Below are 26607 nucleotides of genomic sequence, written 5' to 3'. Positions count from 1 at the left end.
CCTCCTAACATCTCAGTTTTCCCACTCTCTCTTTCTTCTTTCTCTTCCTGCTGTCGCCCGGAGTGCCCCACGTGTATTTACTGCCCCAAAAGAAGCCACAGCTACTTCTACAGCAAGACGTGTTCATCTATCAGAAATGTGTATTTTCCAACTCACCTGAAAAGAACAGATTTGCTTAGTGATCTGTCATTGGTATGTACATCAAAAATTAGTATTTCCAGAACAGTTAATACAGCCAATTTTTAACAGCTAATTAATTACATATCAGGATGCCATAAACAACTTACAATCAAAACATAACTTTTTAGAAGCATACTGTAAAAGTCAGTGACAGTAAGAAGTGTACAGCAAAAGTCACGAGACTTTAGTCCTCTTGAGAACTTCATACAACAGCAAGGAAAAATCCACCTCTTCCACAAACATCCAGAGGCAAAAACTGGAGAGAGCAGGGCCCCCTCAAACAACGTGCCAAGTGGTTATAAACGGAGCAGCAAATGAAGAATTGAGACACAACAGAGGGACTAGCCAGAACTGTTTGCCATTAAGGTACAGGAATAGATCACCGCAGAGGAAATAATTTCCCTCAGTGTCATGTTTCTGGGGAGAAGAGATCAATCACGTACACCAGTGTGTGCTAAAAATAAATAGAACTAAAAGGTCTGTAAATGAATTGAAAAGGAGGAGTAAATTCTTAATAGTAACATCTACCTACTTGAACAACCCCCCAAAAATCTAAATAGTACACTTGTCCATTAACTGAGTCATCACAGACAAGCACATGTCACTTTTTAACTCTGAGAGACTCTAGCCAGACATGATTGATTTATCCTCCTTCCGGTCCTCGCCCCTTTGTGGTTCTGCAGAAATATTGGGAACTGGCAATAACTCACCACATGCATCAGAGCTTCCTTGTTTTTGGAAATTTCTTGGCAGCGTGACATTTACATTTATTATGACTGATTCTGGGCATTTAAATATGAAAACAAAGTATATTTGCAAGGGATATGACAAACAAGCCTTTGTACTCTGGCCAATTTTTCACTGACTTTCTTTCAAGTACATCATTATGTACTTGAAGCTTTGCTTCTGCCATTGTCTAAATGAGAGGACTTCCCACTATCCATATGGGCAGGTTGACTGAGCAGAATGCCTTTAGAGTTAAATGTCTTTAGTATAAACTCAAAGGTCTCTTTCTTGCACAAATTCTGCCCTCACACCCACTGATGAAACTTCAGAGCCTCTGCTGAAATCCACAGGATTATTCTGAATCCTCAGTAATCTAAATGGTAACTCTCTGGCTCTTTGCAGACCCCTCTCTTCCCCACAAAGGTATTTGGTCCTTACAACTCATAGACTTCAGCAGCAGCAGGTTGCTTCTGATTTTGATGTGACTTTAGTATTCTTACCAATCTACTGGCACCACAAACATGAGGATTATCTGCACCAAAGCTGGTAGAGCACTTATTTCCTCATACCCACAGGTCACATTTCCATTAGCAGAATGAAGGACTGAAGTAACATAGGAGGTTCGAGGGAAAGAGCAGCATTTTACTCTCTTGACAACCTTCTCACCTTGATATTTATAATGAAATTAGTTCCCATAGTTGCAGTGTGCCATGGCAATGTAGCTAGACATAAATAAGTGTCTCCAGTTCACTTCAGGATGGTTCCAGAGAGCCATCTGCTTTGTGCACAACTGTGCTGGAAAAGACTCTCTGAGGTTTTTTTATTCTAACCGTTCCTGGCCATTACTGCCTAACACTGCTGTATGGAAGTATCATACATACACTCCCTATGTCCTGTTGAACATGGCCATCCAGCTGGGCTAAACTTACCGCTTGAAGCGGTTTGAGCTAGTCCACAACTATGGTACTTGCATGAATCTTTCCATAACTGGAGTCCTACAGCAGTAATGTTGCCTCAGCAGTGTGATCTGGAAGAGCGTATCTGTTTATCACGTTAAAGCAGCCTTTCTAAACTGAATGCCAGGACTCTGCTACCCAGCTACAGAAGAGCTGGAACCAAATCTCTTTCCCACCAATTCCAAACATTCATTGAAATCTGTGGAAATGGACTGAACGTGTGACATCAAATCCCCATCTCGAGTCCCTTCACAAAGTTTGACTGAGTTTTCAAGCTGCTGTTCAGGAAAAAAAGATAAAAACAGCTTTAGGGGCCTAGCACAACTGAGCTCTGTGTTCATCAGTCCTTTAATGTATGCCAAATAGTCTTTTTGGTTCAAAATCATTTCATGCAATGCTAAGCACTGCCCTCATTGTTGCTTTTGCTGACTTGCAGTAAAGCAGTGGGATGCCAGGCTGCCACCATCAGAACATCTGCTTTATTGGAAAAGTATTTCAGCAGGCCTTGCCTTGTAATAAATGATGTGACTCTGGAAGGCAAACAGCAGCACTCCTGCAGGCAAATGGCTTGCAATAGGTCAAAAATGCCTGAAGCTTTGGGAGGAGCAGTGTCATTTCTGTCACCCCACCCAACCCAGGGTCTTAGAGCTTTAACAAGGGAAAAAATACATCACTGAGGATGTGAAGATACTCCCAGTTGATGTACTGGGAGTCTTCTTACAGCAAAGAACGTGAGAAGAGAGGCATGGAGGAGAAAGCAGAGGACAGGGGAATCCAGCTGTGAAGCTTTTTACTCTGCCACTGAAAACAGAGCTACTCCTGGGAGCGCCGCTCAGTTTGCCTCAGTCAGAATGAACTAGGGCAGCAAAATGTGCCATGTAAACTACTTCAGTTACGAAACAGGTTACAGAGTGCTTATACAAAAAGCTTTGCTAGCACACAGATACCTGTCCATTGTCCTAATTTACAGCCTTTTCCAGAACAGTCCCTCATCCTCTGACTATTTTTAAGGAGTTACTAATTTTCTTTTATCTGACTCTGCATTTCTCCTAAGACATAAAACCCTACCGCTTTTGCAGTCTTTTTGTTCCATTCACAATGTAACATCAAAAAATCCCCAATGCACTAAAACAGTGAAAGCATTTCAATTTTACTAATAATATAAACAGCATCAAAAACATTTTGGATCCTGTTTATCTACCTGTGAAGTTAGTAGTCAGTGGATGCTCTATTACTACAGTCAGAGAAAGGTCTTGCTCCTGTTGTTATTGTTATTGCCTTTTGCAGTGAAATGACAGTGGCGCTCTTTTGAATGGTGGCATTTTACAGCAATTTAACTTCCTGCCTAAAGAAGCAAATTTGCATGAAAATTATCTGGAAAGCACAATCACATACACACACAGTTTTTTTATATATATATATATATATATATATATGTATGCCGGCATTTTCAGTACATGAAAGGTATGTATGACATACAGCATATTAAAGGCCATAGAGATGAACAGTAAATTAGTTGGCAAGATTATTTTCTACAGTAATTTGCTAGAAAACAAACTATTTTCTAGAAAAGCCTACCATTATCCTCCAACCTCTTCTTCCATGAGCAGCGCAGCTGATTCCTACCTCCATTCTTAGTCCCTTCCATGAAAGCATCACTGAGGACCTAATGAAGAATGCTGGGTAATTCTGGCATTATTGGATTTTTTGTTATTTATTTATTAGACACGGGAGCTGTTATCAGCAAGCAGCCAGGTGAGTCAAATCAGATAAAGCATTATCTGAATCCTGTGCTATAAATCAGATTTTAATAGAGAAAAGATCTGTATTCCTTTGGGAGTGGATAGAATATCTTTATAATGTGTTCTGAATGTGTGCTGCACAATAGTAAGTATGGGTAAAAAGTATTTTCTGTAATCAGTTTTCTACTTTCTTCTCTTAGTTCTTTCACCCACAAGATGAGAACTAAAATAAATGAAAGTTCTGTTTGTTCCAAGGCTAGCAAATAACTAAGATAAGCATGCATAAAAGCATGCATACATGTTGCATTCTCACACAGACACATAAAAAATACTGAAGTCTGCAATATTAAAAATACAACCAAGACATCATTGTTTCTCTGCTGGCAGAATAATTTATGGATTTCAGGTTTTATCTAATTCAGCCATTGAAATGAGACCTTTGATAGCCTACTCTCAACCACAATACAGCTTCTGTCTTAGGTATTTATCCTTGTCTTTTTCTATTCAGAGACTATAAAGTCTCATGACAGGACCTGTAGATTAGACACAGATAACATTTGACTACTCCTTGAAGGTTTTACAAATTTTAATCAACAAAGTAATCTAGATATGCTCAGACTGAAATTGGTGTTAAACATTAAAGACCTTGATGCAAAGCCAGCTCTTTCTTGTATTGCAGTGTCATTCGAATGTTGAGCTACTGGAAATTATTGTTCGCAAAAATGAGGGCTCACCTCTCACCTAATGCATCAAGTTTGAATCATTAGACAGAATTGAAATTCTGGATTTAGTTTACGGCCCAGACACTTAAAACAAGTACTTTGAGGACTCAAAAATTAGTTTTTAAAAACAAACTTGTTGGGTCGCATTCAATTAATTCCATAACAAACTGGACAAAAAGGCCTTTCACATCATGTTTGTATTTAAAATTCCATTTTTTCATGATCTACAAATGAAAATGGATTTATAACCAAACCATTTTATTCACTGAGGTTTATGAAGGTGTGTGCTCAGAGTGCCCTTAATGAATGAATAGAGAAAGCTCTCCCACTGCCATCCCTCAGGAACAATGCTGACATCCACATCACACTCCAGTATCTTCTTATACCCTTTTCTTCCCAGGTGAACTTTTGCTTCTCCATCACAATTTACAGGAGGACTAAATTTTTTTAAAGTACTTGCAAAACTACAGGCAGCACAAAAGTCATGAGCACAATGAAGGCTAATATCAAACTTAGGTTATCTGAATGTAAGGCTTATTTATTAGAGAAAACATCCAACCAACTCATAACTAACCACATGCTGGATTTGAGATATTGGTTTTCCTCTTGGGGGATGAAACTACTCTTTAATTAGTTTTATCAGTATGTGAACAATAACCTGATTCAAAATCTGTATTTGGATGAGTAAAGGTTAGCTCTGATCACTTGGGCACAAGGGTAGTTTCAGGTTGTAACAATCCTGGTGTCTCAGACAGATGAAACATCTTCAAGGAAGACCAGATCATTTTTGTTTTTTATATATCTGAGATGATAACGCAGAGAAATAAATTAAGGAACTGTGAGAAACATGAATACGGAGACTGAAAGTGTTAGCCTATAATGGGGTGCAGCGTACACATCACTAAGGAAAACACTGTTATGGTCTGAGGTTTACTCTTGGAAACAGAGAGCAACAAGGACTGGGAGAAGCAGAGATGGTGGTCTCACATTAACATCAAACAAGTAGGAAACAGTCACTTAAATACTTTTTTCTTTTCCAGAAAAAGAAAAAAAGTGTAATAAAAATCCCCATAGGTCCATATCTATCTATGCCTCTAAGTAACCTGTAGAAGTTTACTACAGCACAACTAGAATGATAAACACGGAAAAACTGATAAAGCAACCCAATCATAGACAGAAACTTATTATTTGTTACCACTGCACCTCCCAACGTGTTCCCCTCCAGCTGGCACAGCTAGACTAGCAACCCCTATGTCCTTTAGCTTCAGCATATCAGGCAATCATAATTTAGTAGTAAAAGAGCCACATCACTTGTGGGAGCAGACAATCTTTAAAATTACCATCTTTCAAATGAACACTTTGTAAATCTGATGTATTCTGATGTATCTGAAAAACAACTTTTTAAACTAATAATCAAAACCACAAGAAAGGACTGCAACCTCACAGCGTCTGCAACATTTGATCCACACAGTAGCCTTTTGCAAAGTAACACAGGCTGCAGAGATGCTCCATTAATGTGAGGCTGGTTTGAGGTTCTTTCACCTCACTCTGGAGGGCAGAACATTTACTGATAAATGAGTAGTTCCTCAGTGCAAGAAGTCACAAAATTCACTATACAATAGGAGAGGAGCAGATGAAAATTCAGTACCTTACTTGTTAACTGTACTTATCAGTACAAATGAAAATATTTGACTCTTGTTCAAATCAAGAGAACATCCCTTATGCAATATATTCAGCTCTTACAATTCAGTTTAAAAGGACAAAAACATCACTAGACCAACAGCTCTTCACTTGGCAAGCCTCTCACATCTTGAAATTAAGGCCATATTTATACATTTTATCATTAATGAGCTACTAATGCCTACCACCTCCTTAATCACACATGCTCAAATCCTCGGTAGAGCAAGGTGTTCTCTAGACATGCACACGTGCTGCTGGCTCGCACTGCGGGTCAGTGTCAGATTAATCACTAGCCACTGAAGGCACTGTACCACATATTGTGAGAACCACATGCCCTTTCTAGATGGGATGGCCCTTAAGTCTGCTCACGTAAATCAGACTACAAGATTAGAGCTTCTCAATTACTTCTTTGCTTCTCCTAAGTTTTAAAGGATCTTTATCTAAAATATCCCTTTTTTTCATGAGTAAATACATCCTGAATGATTCAGTGTGGGAGGAGGGGCAAGAGGTTGAATTTCTTTTGGTCAAGGACCCCCTTTCTTTACAGATAAATATCCCTGTTCTAGATCAAATGCATTTTTTCCCACTTTAAAACAAGAAAATGAGAAAGATCTATTAATTTTGAGTTGACAAACAGAGAACATACGGAAAGCAGTTCAGGATAAGTGAAGTAGCTTTAATAATCTGTGTCACATTATCATTTGTCTGTTGTAACTTTATGGCTTATAACCAGGAGTTTAGGCACTAGCAGCTTCTCCTCCCTGGAGGGCAATGTATCAAGATGGTAATGTATCATGACCTCAACAAATGTTTTATTTAAATAGCATAATGACTCCCAAATGGAAAACATGTTCCTGCCTGTGATATCTCAGGTTTAAATATATTTATCTTCTTTTTTTTAAAAAAAAAAGAAACCACAACCCTTCATTTCTAGAAAAAAGTGGCCTGGCAGGGCCACCTTCAAACATGTAAGACCCTTCAGCACTGGTGAAGCTGCTGTAACTGTCTGGTTAGGATAACATTAAACCCCCTGTCCTGGAGGCGTCTGACTTACTGAGGTTCCACTTGAGGCCTGTCGTGGTCACGCTCTCACAGGAGTTCCCGATGGGGATGAGGCCACACCAGGTGCCTTCCAGTCCCGTGTCCACGTGCAGCTTGTGCTTGCCCTGCAAGACAGAAGGGCCTCTGGAGTCAGTGCTCACCAGGGACACAAATTACATTTGTCAACACACCTTGCAAATAAAACAGAAAGTACTTAGATGGAGGCAGGTCCAGAATGTCCCCCAAAGCTCAGGAATATTTGCCTGTAGGAATTCAGGTAATGGATGTCTACAGAGGGAGGAAAGACCTGTGCTCAGGTTCCAGACCTCAGGGCTTTAAAAAAGTTGGTTTCTGGCTTTTCTAAGCAGAATCTGACTTTTCTCATTCTTCCCTGCCATTTTTTGATGAGGCTCTTCTGTCAGAGCCTGCCTCTTTATTCCTGTCAAATGAAGGCATCCTGACCCATTCACTCATTTTTTTTCCTCATCTAAACAGCTGTGTTTCACTTCCTAAACAATGTTAGTCAAAGCACTGCTGAAGCTCCTTCATTATTTTGAAGACATCTGTAAAATTTAATGTAAAATTTCACTTCTCCAGGCATGTAGTCTTTCCAGAATGAAGAATACCTGCAGAAAATTGACTAGGTGCTAGAGAAATTAATTTAAATATTTAGAGTAACATGCTTACACTAAGTAAGAACAACAAACTAAAATTAAAACACATTTTTTGTATATCTAAGATAGATTCATCTTGTAACTATTAATATCAAGTTCATGGGATGCAGGAGAAGCAGCAGAAATTAGTGATGATGGATTTGTGACCAAGCTCTTAATTAGTACTTATAGACCCTGTGTGAACATCTTGTGTACGAATGGTTGCAAGGAAGAGTAGATAGTGGAAATCTTTTACAGAACGAAAAAAGAAACAAAAGCTGAACATTAGAGTCCTGGCACAATTTGTGTTCTGAGAAAAGGGTTAATGAAAGCAAGTAAATAGCAAATGCAAAACAGTGACAACACTGGTGGAGAAATCATCCTCTCGTCTCTTCTACACAGGTAATTTATTATTTCAAACAAACATGGGCTTTATCTGGGCAAAGGTTAGGGTGCTTTAAAATAGAGACTTCTTTGAGGTTGTATTCTCTTGTGGATACACAGGCAAGCTAAACCCTGCAGCATCTCTTTTACATACAAATTCTTCACCACTATAAATAAAATCAGATATGCCTATTTATTAATATACCCAAATAAAAGAACCCTCTGAAATCCAATGAGTATTTGGAAAGTGCTTTATTAAGTGAGAAACCAAGATCTTAAACCAAGAAAAAAGAACAGTTGAACCACAAAACTCAGGTAAATGTCCCAATCAGCAAAAATACTTTTTCACAAATTTTCTTTTGGGGAATGTATTGAAGCTTTTTTCTTATGTCCTGTCCTTTCATATGCTCATTCCAAATGCCTATGCAAATATAAAGTCACTAGTTAGAAAGTCAAAACTGGAGGCCAAGTATCTTATTGCTGAGATGTTGATGTCTGAGGTGTTTGACAGCTTCCCCTGTTAATGCCAAACGCATTATGAAGAAACAACTTTGATACATGTCATGCTCCCAGTTAACAAATGAACCTTGGAAAAGCTGTCAATTAGAGACTATCAGATCACGTAGCTTAAGCCTGTGTGATTGTTTGCAGAGCAATGAGAAAACCAATCCAATATCATCTATCTTAGGGTGTCCAGCTTCATGTGGTGATGAGCCGTGTGTTTCTATAATGGTTGTGAACGCTTGCCTGCCAAATTCAGAGGTGTAACAAATTCAGGTTTGATAACCTTTTAGCTCTGCAATATGCCATGCTACTTCTCCCTCACAGTACAGAGGGAGGAGGAAAGGGAGAGGACAGGTACAACTACAAGCTCTCTCATTATGGTACTGCAGATATTGTCTATAATGAAGCTGATGATGGAGAGAAGGGGTGAGACTGTTCTCAGTGAATGTACATATTGCTGCTCAGAGCTATTTGAAGAGCAACCTCACTACATTGATCAATTTGTAAAGGAATATGAAAAAGAGAGGTAAAAGTAAGTGGCCCAACAGAGAACCTAATTAAGTCCTGTATTCTCAAAACCTGTGTCTACCCACTATTAGGTTTGCATTTCCTATTTCGCCAACATTCTGGCCCACCTTACCGATAGGGATTAAATTCAGTAAGACATTTTTGCAGAAGTCTGTCCTTCTGTTCTCATGAAATAAATCTTTAAAACAAAAGATGCCACCACCAGAGTTTCACCAATATCCAGGATTTTATCAGTAGTCTTTCAACATATCTGATGCTTCCCTAAGAATCCCAGTTCACACATCCCAGTGATTACGTAAGAATTTTGACTTTCTTCCCTAAAACAACATTTTCTTTCCCTTAGTTTATAAGAGAAATTTCAAACTAAGAGCCCAGAGGGCCAAACCAAAGGCAGCAAGTAAACAGGAATTGAAATATCAAAATGCAAGTTTTTTTTACAAAAAAACCCCTCTCAACTGTTAAGTCAAATAATGGTTTAGGAATTGGTTCATGGATATTACACAAGAGAGTTTTTAAGACTTTTCTTTAAATAGATCAATACAGAGGTCTTAATATTACCGGGTATAGTGGGGATAGAAAACAGAAATTGCAAGGCGGGTGGCGGGGGCAGGCAAACAAAAACTCCTGCTTATTTTTGCCTAAAAAAGATTAAATAGCCAATGCATTTTTACAGTAAGTAAAAGCACTGCTAGACTGCCATGGAGAAAATTAGGTGCCCAAGTTTATTTTCAGGTTTTCCAGTAGAGATCTTTCAACCAAGCAAGATGGAACTGCTATTTGCAGGAAGGAGGGAAGATCAGAGCTTGTAATTTGCAAATATGGGTAATAATGTGTTCTATTTCAGCCTCTGTCATTAAAGGAACAATTATATACTGGCACTTAAAATATGAAGCTGTTTTCAGTTTCTGCAGAAGTCAAAGTTCCAAAGCCAGGATTAAGGTTTGACTAAATAAGTCCCTCAAGTTTTTTGCCTCTGTAGAAGGTAACGGAAATATTTTCACATTTAACTTAAGAATCAAATATTACCATGTTTGAATGATACTGGTGATAAAATAATGGCAAATAATACAGCTGCATTGATTTTTATCTTATTAAGTCAGTTTTGAAAAACATTGATCAGTCTTCAGCATTGATTTTTTTCCTTAATTTTGTCTCTGATGCTGGGAAATAGGAACAATTTTTAAGTTCAGCAATAAGAAGAAAATGTCAGAAGATATTTTTAAGAACACTTCATCCATATAGGTTAAATTTTTCCTTTTGATTATAAAGTCTCCCGTTATAAGAAAGCATTTCAGCAGCAGTGGTCAAATATACCCCTGCTCCAACACTCGTTGCCAAGGAAAGACCTAAAGAAGTAGTTTTTCTCTGTCACATCTCTTAACTCAAATGAACAGAAGTCTGATTGCCAGGAACTCATATTGCTCACCCTGTCCAAGGCTGTAAGCCACCAAAATCCTTAGTAAAAAATTTTCAAGCTGAAAAGCATATGAACAGTATCAAGATAAAGGCTGATAGTTTCTAAACATGCATGGATATCCCATAGGTATTTAATGAAAGTATAGAGAATTACTTCTCCAAGTGCTTTCCAGACCAACCTGAATAAATGTGTTACAACAAATATATCTACTCTAAAATAGATATCAAGTGACAAAATGATATGTGAGAGAGAGAGAAAATGGGAACTGATCTTCAGCACTGCATTCTGGAACCTGGCAGACTGAAGCCAGATACAGAAGAGAGGCATGAAACCAGTTAACAAGATGCTGGGGAAGAATAAAGAATTAAAATTAAGCTTTAAAAAACAAATGAAGAAGGGTATAATAAATAGATCTTGGAAACTCCTGAAGAACTAGGACATGTAAATGGTAATAGGGATGGAAAAGGAACAGGTTAGAGGATTTGAGGACAGGGCAACCTTATACTAATTTTCAGGCTGCCCTGATAGTTTGACCAGTATAAATAAATCTGCTGAACAACTGAACTCATAGAAGTGGCTGATTTTCTGTATAGTACACTGTCACCTGTGCTTGCTGTGAGATTTGAGACTATAGAAAAAGAGGATTTCTTGAGATCTGACCAACTGCTCTATGATACCCCCTCCACTAGCTAGATCTTGTGTTCCATAATCTTTTGATAAAACATATTTTTATATCAGCTTTATTTCAATGATTACTCTATAGATGGCAGCACACACTTGACAACAACAACAACAACAGCAAAAAACTAAATACAGATGTCATAGTGTTACCCAGGGAAAAGACAAAACCCACAATCTGTTTTAGTACATAAACATCTGGATGCAGAAAATGGTATGCTGATAAAAGACTTGGGAAATGGGTGGAAATCAATACGATCACCAAAGACTACAATATAGAGAAGGAGGAAAGGAACAAGTATGAAACTAAGCTGAGAACATTTATGTTTAAAATCAAATATCACGATTGGTAACAAAGTAAAAACAAAGTTCCAGAAATATTTCTACTAACCATGAGTTGTGTAAGAGCTTGACTTAACAATAAGAGAAGCTTTTAGACTGAGATTCTGAGCATGGCAAATAGAGCTGATTTTTCTAAAAGGATGTATTTAAGATGAGCTATTTTGTTACAGCTCTGAAATATCAATTGTCTTTTCAAACAAATATACACAGTGCCAAGTTGCTATTACATGAATGCTATTCAGAGAATATTATTTGAGTCAACTAGGCTTTTTTCTTTCTTTTGAAAATAAAAGTATCCACAGTTCCAGTGAAAACCCAGAAGTATAAAAGCTCTTGTAGATGAGATTCCTTACATATGTATGAAAGAAACAGTAAATTTATTGTACTTTAAACCAATATTAAAATATGTTGGACCCAATCCTGATGATCTTTACTCTGAAATGTTAGTAGTGCTCCTGTACTGAAATGGATAGAATAGTGTATCAGTTATTTGCAAGACAACACCCCACCAAGTCTATCCTTCAACAGGAACGCTTCATAAAATGATGACTTTATAGTGAATAAAACACCAGACAGTAGAAAAAAGTAAATTATAATAATTAATAGACCAAATTAATGAGCACATCTGCTTCAAACCAATTTATGACAAGGGTATAGAAAGAAATCCCTGTGGAGGTGAGTGCCACTAAAACAAAAAGATTTACTGTATCCTGAGGTTATACATTTAAGTGGTTGCTACTGTATATCTAATGTACAAATTATCCACAGAGAGCAAATGACCCCAGAATTTCACACATTTGCACATGAAATTTTTCTGTAAGCCTAGTAAAACTCTCCTAAGTGTACACTTGATGTATAATGTTGGCAAGATGTTTTACTTCACACAGTAGGTGCATCCCTTTTTTGCCCATCACCTGTTGCAGCAGGAGCAAGTAAAACAACTCTCTGTCTTCTGCAGTCAAGCCTGTATGACTGACAAGAAAACAGCAAACATAGGTGCAAAAGATGTGAAGGTATATTTCTCTCTGGAGACCGCAAGCAGTTGAAACTGTCAGCAGCATAGACACTGTTAACATGAACACAAATGAAGTGATGAAAACACTTTATCAAGCAGACAGACATCTGGGAATACAAAAGTTACTTTAAAAGGGAGTTCGGGTGGTTTAATTTCCTTTCACAGACATATCTTAAAGATTGACAAATGCCATAAATACCAATTCTTGTTCTACTCTGAATCCTACTCTAAAGAAAACCTCACTCTGTTGAAACTTCCCACTCACAAATGGAATTCCACAACATTTACTTCAGTCTACTAGAATGCAAAATACACCACAAATGCAGTGTGAAACTACGGTAATCAAGAACTGGCTGGTCCTTCTCTAAATTCAAGCAAGCCCTACACTGGCCCAGTGTGACATTTTATCCTTGAGTTGCACATTTGATGCCCGATCCTCAGCAGGCCCATCATTATAGATTTAATTAACATTTTTAGTGATGCCTTAAAAAAATCAGAGCCATTTTCTTTATATCCATTTATGAGACCACAGAGTACAATAGATTGCAGATAAGAGTGAAAAGTAGACAAGCTGCTGAAGGTTTCCTATTGCTTGTATAATTACTATGTAATGTTGCAGTTAAATTGTCAACCTAGGATGGCCTTTACTAAAGGCACTAATATTCTATAATTCCTAAGTGGTGAAAATTATGGCATAATCTTTCCTACCATCCACTGGTTCATAATACATTTAGTGTCACTGCTCATTCTTTTCTGTGCATTTGTACAGGGGAAGAGTCCAGAGGATCTCTTCTACCTAGACTACATTCTCTTCTTTTCCTTGCTATTAGAGAAGTGTGGGAGTTAATTTAAAAGACAGGATATTGTTCACCTAACTTGTGGCAAGAAACAATTTATTCTTCATGGCACTGAATTACTAAGTATTGCTGGAAGGCATCTTTATGCTATGTAAGAATACACAGAATTTTTGTGCAAAAATATAGTGCTAGGTTTTTGTTTTGTTTTGTTTTTTGAAAGTGCTTAGGCTCTGTTGCTATACAAGAAAAAAAAGTATGGTTACCAAGCCTAATGCATGTCAATGTTTACTAATATATGCTACACAACAATACTTGATATATTTTTTTCTTGTCTAGGTTGTTCTGATCAGGTTGCTTTCTCTATGGATCTTGTTTTCTCTTCGCTGTTACACTAATCTGTCTTTCCTTTCGCACAGTTCTTCACAGCCCATCCTGTGATGGAGCCTATCTTAGCTTATTTTGTGGTAAGCAATTAACAGATTATTTTTTCCTTCCATCAATTACTGATCATCTGAATCTTGGCTGGCTGTTGTAGCAGGTGCCTTTGTGACTTAACCTACAATTCAAATCTGTTTATCTGTTTTCAGAAGTCTTCACAAACAAACCAGTAAATCTCTGTAGCTCTCCTCCTCCAAAATCTCACTTGGAAATCTTCTCTACTACATAAGAAGAATGATCAATAGGCTGCTGGTCAACAACTTCGTATAATTTCTTGTACTCCTCAAATTACATCCATGTGATGCCCTTGCTTTTTAAGTGTAATATAATGCAGCAAATATTGGGCCCACAAATCCTCTTATACACCACCATTTTTTAGTAGAACTGGCTTCATATTTGGGAACTTCATGTTAGGATTTGGAGATTCATAAAAGCCTGGCCTCTGTAATTTCCGCAGTGCAAACAAACTGATGGACAGAGTTCTTTGCATTGGGTAGGGGGAATCTCACAAGTGCTCTTTTCTCCCGTTCATTTCTGACTGTTACTTTCATATACCTCTAGGTAAGAAAGAGAGAGGCTTGAAGTAGTGATAAATGAACTTGTGAGACAATTTTCAGCACCCCTTCTTGATCTCTGCTACCAGAAGGAATAATTTGCTATTATTATAAAGATATTCATTTGACCTAGGATAAGACACCATATCTATGTTCAGCAGACAGGAAAATAGTTTCTGCTTTATAACAGCAGGCTTTGAAGAAGTGTTATGCCCCCGATCTTGCGCTAGCAATGACTGACTGCTTCTCTCCACATCCGTGAAATTCAAAGACCTGTTGCTCAGGTCAGGAAGAACAAATATAATTAAAGAAATCTGGCCATTCAAACAGATAATTTTTTCTCTCTTTTTTTTTTTTTTTCCCCACCTTATCCCTGTTTTCTTGTATAGCTAAGTAATCAGTTGGAGATTACAGTCCACACAAAAATTATTTCCTTGGAGCATGTGGTGGGGCAACAGAATACTGTACTGCCCTGAACTCTGTTTTTCTCCTTTTCTCTGTTTTCCACACTTGCATAGGGGTGTGGAGTTCATTTGCAACAGCCTTTTTATAGCAGGTATAGCTTCAGTTCTCTTGCATTTCAGTGGGAACTGTGCCCATATCATCAGTGTCATCAGTGACTGATTTGGTTCTCAGAATACAGAGGAATATTCACAAGCACACTAAAATAATTTAAAGTAGGCCAACCTGAGTCCTAAATCTTTGACAATGATTTCTTACCATAAGCAAATACAGTCAGCCTGGCATCTTTTCTCACAAGACTTTGAAGGCTCTGAAAGCCAAAGGCATCTTTCCAGCACCCCATTTGTCATCACAGTCACAATTAGGGAGCATTCCAAAAGAATTATACTGGTATATTTATAATATCAGCAAAAGGTAGAAGAAATTGTATTGTGTAGCAGACAATGAAAGAACAAAATCCCTGTGTGGCATCTACCTTTTGCCTTCGTTAAGACCTATGTGGAGGACCTCTGATATCCCCCAAATAAGTATTCAAAATTATGAACATGCTGATAACATACTCAGCCTTAGCACGACATGATGGAATTTAAAGTTTTTGTTGTAGTGAGAAAAAAAGGACAGCAGAGTCGCTACCTTGGATTTCAAGGCAGCAAGCATTAAGCTACTCAAGGAGCTACTTAGCAATGACCCCTGGGAATCTGCTTTTGAGGGCTCAGGGGACCATGAGTGGTGGCCAGTCTTGAAGAACCACCTCTTAAAAGCACAGGAGCAGGCAGTCCCATTGTGTTGGAGGTCAAGCAAACGGGGCAGAAGACCAGCTTCGCTGAATAGGGAACTCCTCTTGGAAGTCAGGAGGAAAAAGAAATTGTGTGATCTCAGGAAGTGAGGTCAGGCTTCGTGGGAAGGTTACAAAGACGTGGTTTGCATATGTAGGGAGAAGACACAAAGGGCCAAAGCTCATCTAGAGTTGGAACTAGGCAGTTCTTAGACATGAAGAAAGGCTTTTAAAAGTATGTTAATATCAAGAGGGAGTCAGAGGAAAATATTGGAATAATACTTGTTGAAGATGGTCACCTGACAAACAGGGATGAAGAAAAGCAGCGGCATTAAATGCCTTTTTTGTCTCAGTCTTCAATAAAATTGACAGACCTTTGGTTGCCTGGTCCACTCTGTTGAAGGACCACGACTACACGAACAGTGATTTTCCATTTGTGGACACTGAAACTGTAAAGGACCAGCTGTATCAGTTGAATGTTCATAAACCCATTGGCCTAGACAATATACATCCCAGAGTGCTAAATGAGCTAGCAGACATTATGGCAGGACCCCTCTCAATCATCCACCAGTGGTCTTGGGAGCCTGGGGATGTGCCCACTGACTACAAGTTAGCCAACACTATTCCAATTTATAAGAAAGGCTTGAGGGACACCCCAGGAAACTACAGGCCAGTTGGTCTAACCGCAGCACCTGGAAGAATTATGGAGAAGACCACACCGGGTGCTACTGAAAGATTTTCAAAGGACAAGGCAATCCTCCCTACCTCCTCCTTTTCCTACCAGTACATGCTGAGGAAATCTCTGATAACAGCCCTAGAATAGCAGAAGGCATCGAACGCCATAACAACGTCCCAGTCTAGGCATTGGAACTGTCATGCTGTGGGAAGGAGGCACGTACCTTCTGATGCGGATGGGAGCTGTGTATTGTCTCGAGATCATTTCACCATCTGAACAAATTTGGAAAAGAGCAGGTGTGAAGTGTGGTTTTTGAAAGTCTTCTATGTTCATCCAGTTGAGCTGGGTTTCCACAGGATGGCAAAACCCCACATTTCTAACCCTAGAGAGGCTCAAGACACACAAGAATGCATTTGCCTGTATCTTATCTATGGCTCAGTCACCCTGTGATCTACTTCATCTCAACATTTTAATGTAAGCTCAGTGTGAAGAGACAGGCCCTTGAATGTGTCATTAATGTGCTTTGACTTTCGGTCATCCCTGAAGTGGTCAAGCAGTTGGACTAGATGGTCACTGTAGGTCCCTTTCAACTGAACTATTCTATCTGATGAAATAACCTTTCCATTTACTGTTTGGGAATAAGATAGAATTTGAATGCATGAAACAGGGGCATACCGCAGAACAAGTAATGCTATACCAAATATAGAGTAACATAATGCAAGAAGAAAAACCTTGACATAAAAACTTAAAATAAGGGTCAACAGAATGACAGACTGCTGTAAAATCAACACACAGCTCACCTTGTCAAATGCAGAAAGGCTGGAAGAGGTAATACTGCCCATTTAAGCCCTTTGACTCATACATATTGCATTTTCTGTATATAAAATAATTCTGACTGTTTCACACAATAGCAAGTTAGAATCCATCTTTTGGAAAAGGAGCTGAACCCTCCTATAAAACAGAAACTTGCTAGGTCAAATCTAGCAGCCTATATTAATAAGGTAGAAGAATCAAATTAGGTTCTTCCGTCACAAAAATATCAAAAAGGAAACAAAGACAATCTAGGAAAAAAAATATGGCCAATTCCTTGAAAAAAACAAACAATTAATTTCAAGCTACTTAAAGTACTAATAAACTTCAGGAGAAGTACAAATTGATGTCTCTCATTAAGCAATACATAATCAAGAATCATTTATGGAATTTAGGTGCATTACTCTTGAATACTAGTTTTCCTTTCTTCCTAATGTTCTCTAGCTACATCTCCCTCTTGGAAAGCATTCACATGATTTCATTGCTGCTTCTGCTCAATGAAGCAAAATGCCTGTGGGCTAGTGTACTAGGAGAGAATTACATTAAAGGTTTCCAAAGTTTCTGAATAAAACCCCTGTTACTTGCCTAAAAACATTAGCAGCAACAAGGCCATAGAATTTTGCAGAATGAGAGAACTTTCTGCTAATAAAAAATACACTGTCTTCTAACAAATCCTAAAGGCCTATACATGGTACAAAATGGAATCTGGAGGTGCATTTTTGTCTATTTTTAAAACAACTACCTAGAGTCTCTGGAACTTGGAGCGAGGGGGAAGGTGGTTGTCAAATTTCTGGCAGTGGACACTTAGTATCCTCTGAAAATGAGGTTTCTCTGTTTCTTAGTGTTGATTTTGGATCCTCAAATACTATACACTCACCTCCTCCATTTACATTATAAATGTTGATAAATCAAATGCAATGCAAACAGGTATATTCATTTTCTCAGCTTTATTCTATGCTTATGAACACTTTAGCCAAATTTCACAGGACCATATATAGATTGAGAATAATTTATGTGAACAGTCATCTTCATTGTATAAAAACAATGTCTGGGCACCTGTGAACGTATTTGTCTGTCCTTTTGTCCATATAGGACATATTAGGGGAAAAAAGTTCGACCTTCAATAGTAAGACAGTCTTCTTACACTTAATGACAATTTTTCCTCTCTCTAAAAGATATGCACGTGCATGCCCTTCCCAACCCTCAAAAATAAGCCATGGAGTTCACTTATTTTCCTCACTTCTTAGGAAGCTGAAGTGGTCCAGTTTTCTAATACCAAAGCCATGTATTTGTAGCTGCAGGTGCTGCAGACATCCCCTTCTGCAGGTGTTGGCTGGGGCCTGCCTCTGTTTCCCCTTGGCCAGCGCCTTTGAGTGCCTTGTCTGTCCCCCTACAGGCAGCAGCAGCCTTCTCGCCAGTGCTTCTCTCTCCCTGGGCAGCTTCCCTGTGGAGGTGGCAGTGAATGTACAGAACACAGACCTCCTGGCAGGTGAAGTATGCCCTTGTGGTTCTATCCACTCCTCCACCCTCTGCAACCCATCTGGAAACTCTGAAACATGAAATACAAGAGGGCACAGAACAGGAGCACACTTTCTGTTCAGCACTGAAATGGCATACTAAATGCTTTGATAGGAAACTCTTCCCTACCTACATCACAGAAGCACAGAAGAGTTTGGGTTGGAAGGGACCCTTAAAGATCATCTAGTTGCTACCTCTGTGCAGAGACATCTTTCACTAGACCAGGCTGCTCAAAGCCCCATCCAACCTGGCCTTGAACACTTCCAGAGACAGGGCATCCACTTCTCTGAGTAACCTGTTCCAGCGTTTCACCAGCGTTTCCTTATCTCCAATCTAAATCTACCCTCTTCCAGTTTCAAACTATTACCTATTGTACCGTCTTGGTAAAAAATTCTCTCTTCATCTTTCTTGTAAAACCCCTTATATATCATAAATGCTGCAACAAAGTCTCACTGTAGCCCTTTCTAGACTAAACAATCCCAACCCTCTCAGCCTTTCTTCAAGGGAGAGGTATCCAGAACACCATTTAGGCTCAAAATGATCAGAAAATGAGGAAGAAAGTTTTGAAGCATAACTTTTCTCCCCAAAACACTTGATTCCCCCTTTTTTTTAATTAATGGAGAACTAAATGAGAGCTGATCTTGTAAAGACTGCGTAAAGCAACAGCGCTGAGAAAAAGCAGAAAAAATTTAATTATCCTTAAGTTTTCACTCACTTATTATTTTAGAAGACAAAGTTTAGAACTATCTGCAATGTATAGCAACCTTGACTTGATCAACTAAGTTCCAACACAGGCATCTCTGAAAAGAAAAAAAACCAACATAATTTCAACATGTTACCTGAGATTTTGAAACAGGCAGCAATAAATATCCTTGGCTCAAAATAACCAGGCCATGTGCAGACACCTGATTAGACACAGAAGATTTGCAGACGGACTCTTTCCAGAATCAGGGCAAACAGAGATTACTACTTCACAGTGTTTCTTGCAAATGAGAAGCTCAGGATACAATGCTTTTTTGCAAGATTTTTCTGATAATGGGTCTCAGTCACTTCCCTCATCTCCAACAGCTCGGTTCTACTCAGCTAAGACTTACAAATTTGCTTCTTAACAACCACGACTTGAGACAAACTGTATAGAAGCCTACAGTGGTTCACTGGAAGGACAGAGTCATTTCAACCTCCAGATAAAAAACCAACCACTTTCATGGTTGTTTTTTTAGGGAAGTTTTTGGAAAAGGTTCAGACTGTTTCCTGACAGCTACCGGAGCAGAAGACGTTCCTGTACAGGTTCACAGGTGGCTGCTGGCTGTGTTACACTGCTGTGATAGTCGGGGACATGGAACCACCATTGAGGAAGCCTTTGCACTGCAGTGCCCCACAAGAGCTTCAACAGCTCCTGTCACTGGCCAGACTCTGACTCCACACAAACAGAGAGCAACAAAGCACTTTCTCATTTAAACCACAAATTAAAACCTGACAACAGAGATATATGAAAGGAACCAACATGTGACAGGCAGCTGACAATCACTGTAGCAGTTTACAGCCTTTCAGAAGATGACTCTCCAAACAGTTGTTAATAGCCAACAATCCCCATGTGGCCCTTTTAGGAGGGCTGAACATAGAATTAGCCACATGAGTTTTGGACACAGGGCCAAGCAGGGTGACAGGATGAAACCAGACAAACAGCTCAGTGTATTAACAGAATCTCAGCAGACAAATCATCCATTTCTTCTGAGGTTTTTTGGAGGTTTTTTAGAAAGAAAGCAAATGGAAGGTGCATACAGAGTTTCAAACTTCGGTCAAGAGTTTGTTGGTTAGTCAACATGGCCAAGAAATATCAAGCACATCAGATTTTAAAAATGCCCTCAAGAAAAAGAGAGAAACATATACTGTTTAAAAACATAATTCACCTTGATTACTGTCATCAGACAATAAAAACAGGCACTCTAGATTTCTTTTGGAAGGAAATAGAAGACCACTCTCTAGTCTGGTGTCATTCTAATGAAACATTTGTCCACAATAATTACATTTCTAGGTCTTATTTATTTTAAATAGTCACAACATTCTCGTTAGCTACTTGAGAAGTACTTGCCTAGATAATTGGTGCATATATAGAGAGGCTGAAATGTAACAGAAGGTTTTATATGGTCACTTACGGAAAGAATATTTTCCATAAATAAGGTGAGTTCATTTGGTCATGCCTTAGCGTTGATAACACAAAAAAAATTGGCTAATAAGTTATTTCATTCAGCTAATGCAACAGATTTCTATATATTTTACAGGATATTACTAATCTAAATTACATCTTCTAAATTAAGCTCAAATATTAAAAGTATCTTCCTAAGACCTCCAAATTGTTTCATTTCAACTAGTTAACACAAGAGATTAATGTCTCTGTCTGTGTCTGGACAATAAAATACTCTGTACTTGTCCTAGCTCTTGGATAGAATGTGGTTTGGAAAATTATTTGTGACTATGTTCAAATGTGAACAACTTGTACATAATGTACTGAGTATTGTTGGCCTCCATCTTGCCATGAGACCAAAGGATCGTAACTTGTCTTTTTGAGGTACAAGGAAAAAAAAAATCAGGTCTGCCTTCTAAATTTGTACAGCCTGTTTTTCTCCATTTCTCCTTCTCTCCTTTACTTTTTTTAAGATAGTTTCAGGACAGCACCATATCAGCCTCAAGGACCAATAAATTCTTGAGATGTAATGTTTTCTTGAAGCTAACAGAAAACGGTCTTCTGACCAAAGTGAGCCATCGCTGTTCTATCACTAGTGGCTGGTGAGGAAACCATTTCATCTGTTGATTTGCTCTCAGCCATCAGATTGGGATTCCCCACAGGTTCTGAGAATCCCAAAAAGGTGTCAAAAATCATTGGGTTTTCATTCTCTGTCACTCAAATCCTTCTTGTCTGTTGGTAAAGACACCATAAAAGCCAATCAAAATAGATGTTCAATTGCATCAGCAATTCCTGTTGCCATATCTGGGCCTTCTATATCATGCTAAAATTTAAGTAAAATACACAAATCAATTTAGATAAATTATCTTTCAGTGGTCAAACTGGAGATGCAGTAGTTTCCCCTACCTGCTTCACATCGTTCTATCTGGAAGCTTGCACTTACATTTCAATCAGAAACAAAATAGAATGAAGAATTCAGATGTCTAGAATGCTTCTCATTGCAAATGCAAGCATTTGAGTGTGTTGAGACTAGAGAATCAAAGCAAAGTGTTATTGGGGCATCAAAAGCTTTGGGGCAGTAGAACTTTTATCAAACTGGAGTTAAACTGCTGGCAAACAAAAATGAAAAAGTTTTTGAGCATTTAAATAAGAGTGAGAAGGAAAGCTGACAGGTGCTAAGGAGCACTCAGGTCAGACAAAGACATCTGCCAGGGGCATGAGCAACATAAAGGTAACTTTGAATCCGGCAGTGGAGGACAAGACAAAAAAATTAGACTTGAAATGAAGGAGGTTCAAGCTGAAATCACAGAAGTCATTTCCATAGAAGAAAAAAATCCACCCAGGGGTGATAGATTTAAATAGAAGTATGCCTATATATAAAATGAGGGAAAACTTAAAGGGCTCAAAAGCTGTAAAATAGAAACATACATACTAGTAGGCTTTTACTATTGTCAGTTCATAGTGTTTCTACATTAACATTTTATTTCTGATCAGGGATCGCTTTTTTTTTTAACCACCACTGACCACCCGCACATACTGTGCTTTGATTCTCAGTGAGCTCAAGCACTCATAGCAAATACCTTCTGTACAAAGCTAAACTGGAAGATGCTCTTCAGAAGAGCACCTAAAACACTGCACCCACTAATGGGTATTCACACAATCACAGACCCAGAGTAGGGTCAGTTTGAAATAAAACATCCTGAAATGTGTGCAGCATGGACACCTGCCACCATGAAGTGTTTAAGCCCTAAGAGCAAGAGCCTCTTCCTACTGGTCTGCACTGCTTGTTAATGTAAACGCTGAATGTGGAGATTAAGACAGTCTAAGAGAAATATTGTAATAGTAAGAGGCCAACATCCTCTGCCTCTACAGAAAGTGGCAAATGATAACTTTCAGCAAGATTTAGGAAGGCAAGTTCCTGATGTCTTGAAACAATCTATGTGATGTCCTTTGCAACAATTTGTAAATGCTGCACACTGGCATGATACAGTCTATGAATACTGTGTGTTTTCTCAGTACATTTTGGGTTTAACCTTATCTAGCAATCTAAACCATGACAGCTGCTTGCTCACTCCACTCCCCATCACCCCCAAATAGGGGAGAGAACTGAGACAAACTCTTGGATTGAGAGACACACAGTTTAACAAAACAAGACAATGCCACTAATATACCACTACTGCTAATAATATTTTAAAATGGAAATAAAATATAAAATAAAAGCTACTCAGTACAATTCCTTACAAACTCCATCTGCACTGAGCAGTCAGTTCTGGGAAGACAGAGAGCACCCTGGCCCTGAACAGCTGATCCCAGAGGAAGAGGGAAAAAGGCAGAAAGGCCCAGACACATCTGCAAAACAGCAGGATGGCAAAAGGCCAAACTAAAATACCACCCCAATGGAACTCCACTGAAATGCAGCACAATCGGATCGGGTCTTCGTCACCATAGTTGGAAACCTCAACTTTCCTTAAATATGAAGCATGATGTTAGTGGCATGGAATTGGTCAGTCCGGATGTCACTCAAGGTCTGTCCCATCCATGCCGCCCTTCCCAGCTGCCTCGCACCTGTGGACAGAGAGCTCAGAAAGACCTTGGCTCCCAGACAACAATAAAGGTAACAATAAGCTCTTATTGTCTCTTTGTTCCACCTCAAAGACAATGGCAAGTTCCTTGAAGAAAAACATTAATTAGTTCTGTCCCGAGATGTTATCTCCTTGTTCTCAACCTAAATCCAAGCAAGGATGATGTGAGCTATGAAGAAGAAAGGTTTCTAACTGTGTGAAGAAAATTAACTCGGTTTCAATCAAAGCAACACAGCGGGGCATGGCTACTAGGACATATTGCAAAAAATAACCATTATAGGCATACCTAAAAGTGTGTATATAGATTTAAATAATAAAAGTATTATTGTTTTACACTGTACCACACTTCAGCTTAACTAAGGAACTAAAAAAGAATCAGATCAAAGAATAAATAAACAGCTTCTTGTTTACTAAACCTCACCCCTTCCCTTTCCTCCTGAATTATAATCATATATGTTTCTTCATTTCAAACCAGAGTATACATGGTATTGACTTGCATTGTTCTAGAAAGAAATGCATTTTTCTCTTAGGAAATAGTTACACCCATGTGTAAGGGAAGACAAATTCAGATACGGAGCAATCAGAAAGTTCAGACCCGATCTTAAATTCAAGCTTTCTCCAAACAATGCTAAGATACAACGTTTTGGTTTTCTACTACTGCATATTACACACCACAGAAACGTGCTACATGACAGAAATGTGCTCTCAGACCAAAACAGGAGAAATACCTATGGAAGATATATACATCTATTTTAGTTTTAGAGTAAACGCATTTAACAGAAATGAAATGGGAAAAGAAAAGTGTTCCAGATCCTTATGCACAAAAATAAAACATACATCTCTGTCTTATTGATTCTACAAAGCCTCTCTGCCTACCTGCTGGATGTTTGAATACTCCTTTCATTTTTTAAAGAGCCGCAGCTGCTGAAACAAGACCTGTATTACACAGACTGCCCTGCAATTTCCTGCGATGCTGGATTGTCTTCAGTCTAGATGTCACTCATAAAAGGCAGCTCTACCTTTGAGGGTCCACCGGCCTCTGGGAATTCCAGCTATAAATTTAGTGGCAGTTATATTCAGCAAAGAGGTTCATTTTCCATACGTCTTTTCTTAATGTCAACATTACTAGCTGCTTCATTGCTTATGCCCTTTTTCTTTTCCACCTGCTGTCTTTGCAGCTATCAACTGTGTAATCCTTAAATTTTGCTTCACAAGGTGTAATTGGTAGGCCGTTTTCATCAATGCAGCTAGTGATTTCTCAAAGAATTTTAAAAACTTCATAGATTTTTCACTTTTTAACCTGGAAAACAAAGAAAGAGCAAGACCTAGCAAAGCTTAAACTGAGTTATTACCCCTAACCTGGAGTTACCGCAGTTACATCTGAAAGAAATGTGGCAGTAGTCAAAGTTTCCTGCTCAAAGGACTAAGTTTGCTTTCAGGATATTGCAACTACTAATGGGTAAAGTTAAAAACAGTATTGTGTCTCCTGATGTCCGCAGCTGAGGTATCCTTAAATCCAGTCTAAGTTTGGAGGTTTTGTGTTAAATACCAAGCACTTTGGAGCACAGCTGTGATGTCTACTCTTTTTTTGAACTTGCGTACTTTGTGTCAGTAGACATAATATGTATAGGTAAGATTTTAATATTTTCAGACTTCATATATCTCATTTGCATGTTCAATGAAATGTCTAAGCAGTCAAAACTTATGTTTGTTTTTACAATCAAAAGAATCAGAAAGAGCTGCAAGTAAACATTTGCCTGTCATACATTCTTATGAGCTATTCCAACTATCACTGAAAGGAATGCAAGCCTAGAACGCAGTGTATATATAAAACCTCTGGACAACCAGTTATGTGTTTTCTACTGGAAAGTTTGGGTATACAATCATGCACTACACACATCTTTTGCCTCTGCCCAAAATCGGAAAGGTTTCGTGAATAATTACCCTCTTTCCCCATTTTCCAAATTCAGAGGTAAATACATGTAGTGCAATGTATTACTTGCAAATATACTGCATTTTTGCTTCACAGTGTATGCAGGTATGCCATACAGAACTGCTACCACACATTATGTTTATTAGCATAAATATCTATAACCTATTGAATTAAGTTTTTGTTTTGTTTTGTTTTTTAAAATAGGATTCTACAGTTCCATTCAACGTTTCACTCTGTAAGCTGGGTGCAGTTAAACCTGGGAAGGACAATGTCTCTAAACCCAAAGGTGAACTTTTCTAGTGCTTTTCCTCACCATGGAATCAGAGATTGTGTTTTTGCCTGTTACCAGAAAAGGAAACACCATAGATGGTACACTTTTTTTTTTTTTTAATTGCAAATACTGCTAACTTGCAATTTTAAACATTTTAAGATATCTCAAATGTGACTGCAGATTCTTATGGAATGTACAGCCCTTAAGCCTCTGACTGTATGACATAGATCCCCATACAGGTATGTTGTTTATAATCCCATTCACACCACACACATTTTTAAATATTCCTATGATGAAAAGGAAAAAGTCCTTGCTTAGAAAGATAAATTCTAATGTGTTCTAAGTTAAAGATAAATTGCTATGCTGTGTAAGAAAAGGCAATTCTGATTACATCTTGAACTGGTTCGCCATATATTGAAGGTTAATCTGAACACAGATGTGGGCTGTACAGTAAACACAGGATATATACCAGGGATATGTAATGTGAAGTACAGGAGGATAATACGGTTCCTAAATCAGGCCAATAACTGATCACACCTACACAGTTGAGAGATTAAAAACTACTTGCTGTAGCAACCTATTTGTTTAGTAAAAGAGAAATAACGGTTCATTTCTTTTGCTTCCATAACAAAAGCTTCTGATTTTTGTTAAAAACAAAAAAACTGAGTGACTGTAAGACTGAGGGGCTGAACAGCAGCCAAAGGTAGAGTTCACTATGGGGATTTATTAAAGAAAAGCATGCCCAAAATTTTCAAGTACTTTCAGCTTCATAGGTAAACAGAATCTTCATTTTCCATCTCAACAATTTCTTCTTCACTGCTGCCTTCATCATGCAAAAATATCTGAAGACGTTTCCAAAAATGTATAATCTCTTAACACTGCCATCTGCAGAGCCAGAACGAAATGAACAAATCCGTTCTGACTTAGTGAATGAAAGATCCTATGTTTCACTGATTACACTGTACGCAGTAAATGCCCATTAACAAGTCAGCTGATAATGTTTAATTTTCAACATCTCCCCCAAAAAGTCATTAATGA

At 38.4% G+C, this 26607-nt stretch overlaps 1 protein-coding gene across 1 annotated transcript in view; it reads right to left on the bottom strand.

Annotated features, from left to right (window-relative positions):
- The window catches only part of TPK1 (thiamin pyrophosphokinase 1), a gene marked incomplete at both ends in the record, with an annotated part of 307976 nt that overhangs the window by 54279 nt on the left and 227090 nt on the right, over positions 1 to 26607 (bottom strand). The window contains one exon of the mRNA XM_080338654.1: positions 7061 to 7172. Within this exon, the coding sequence (XP_080194780.1) occupies positions 7061 to 7172 (112 nt within the window). The remainder of the gene's footprint in view (positions 1 to 7060; positions 7173 to 26607) is intronic.

Source organism: Nesoenas mayeri (assembly GCF_963082525.1).
Source record: "Nesoenas mayeri genome assembly, chromosome: 2".
Classification (NCBI taxonomy): domain Eukaryota; kingdom Metazoa; phylum Chordata; class Aves; order Columbiformes; family Columbidae; genus Nesoenas; species Nesoenas mayeri.
This window is presented reverse-complemented; position numbering and strand designations above follow the sequence as displayed.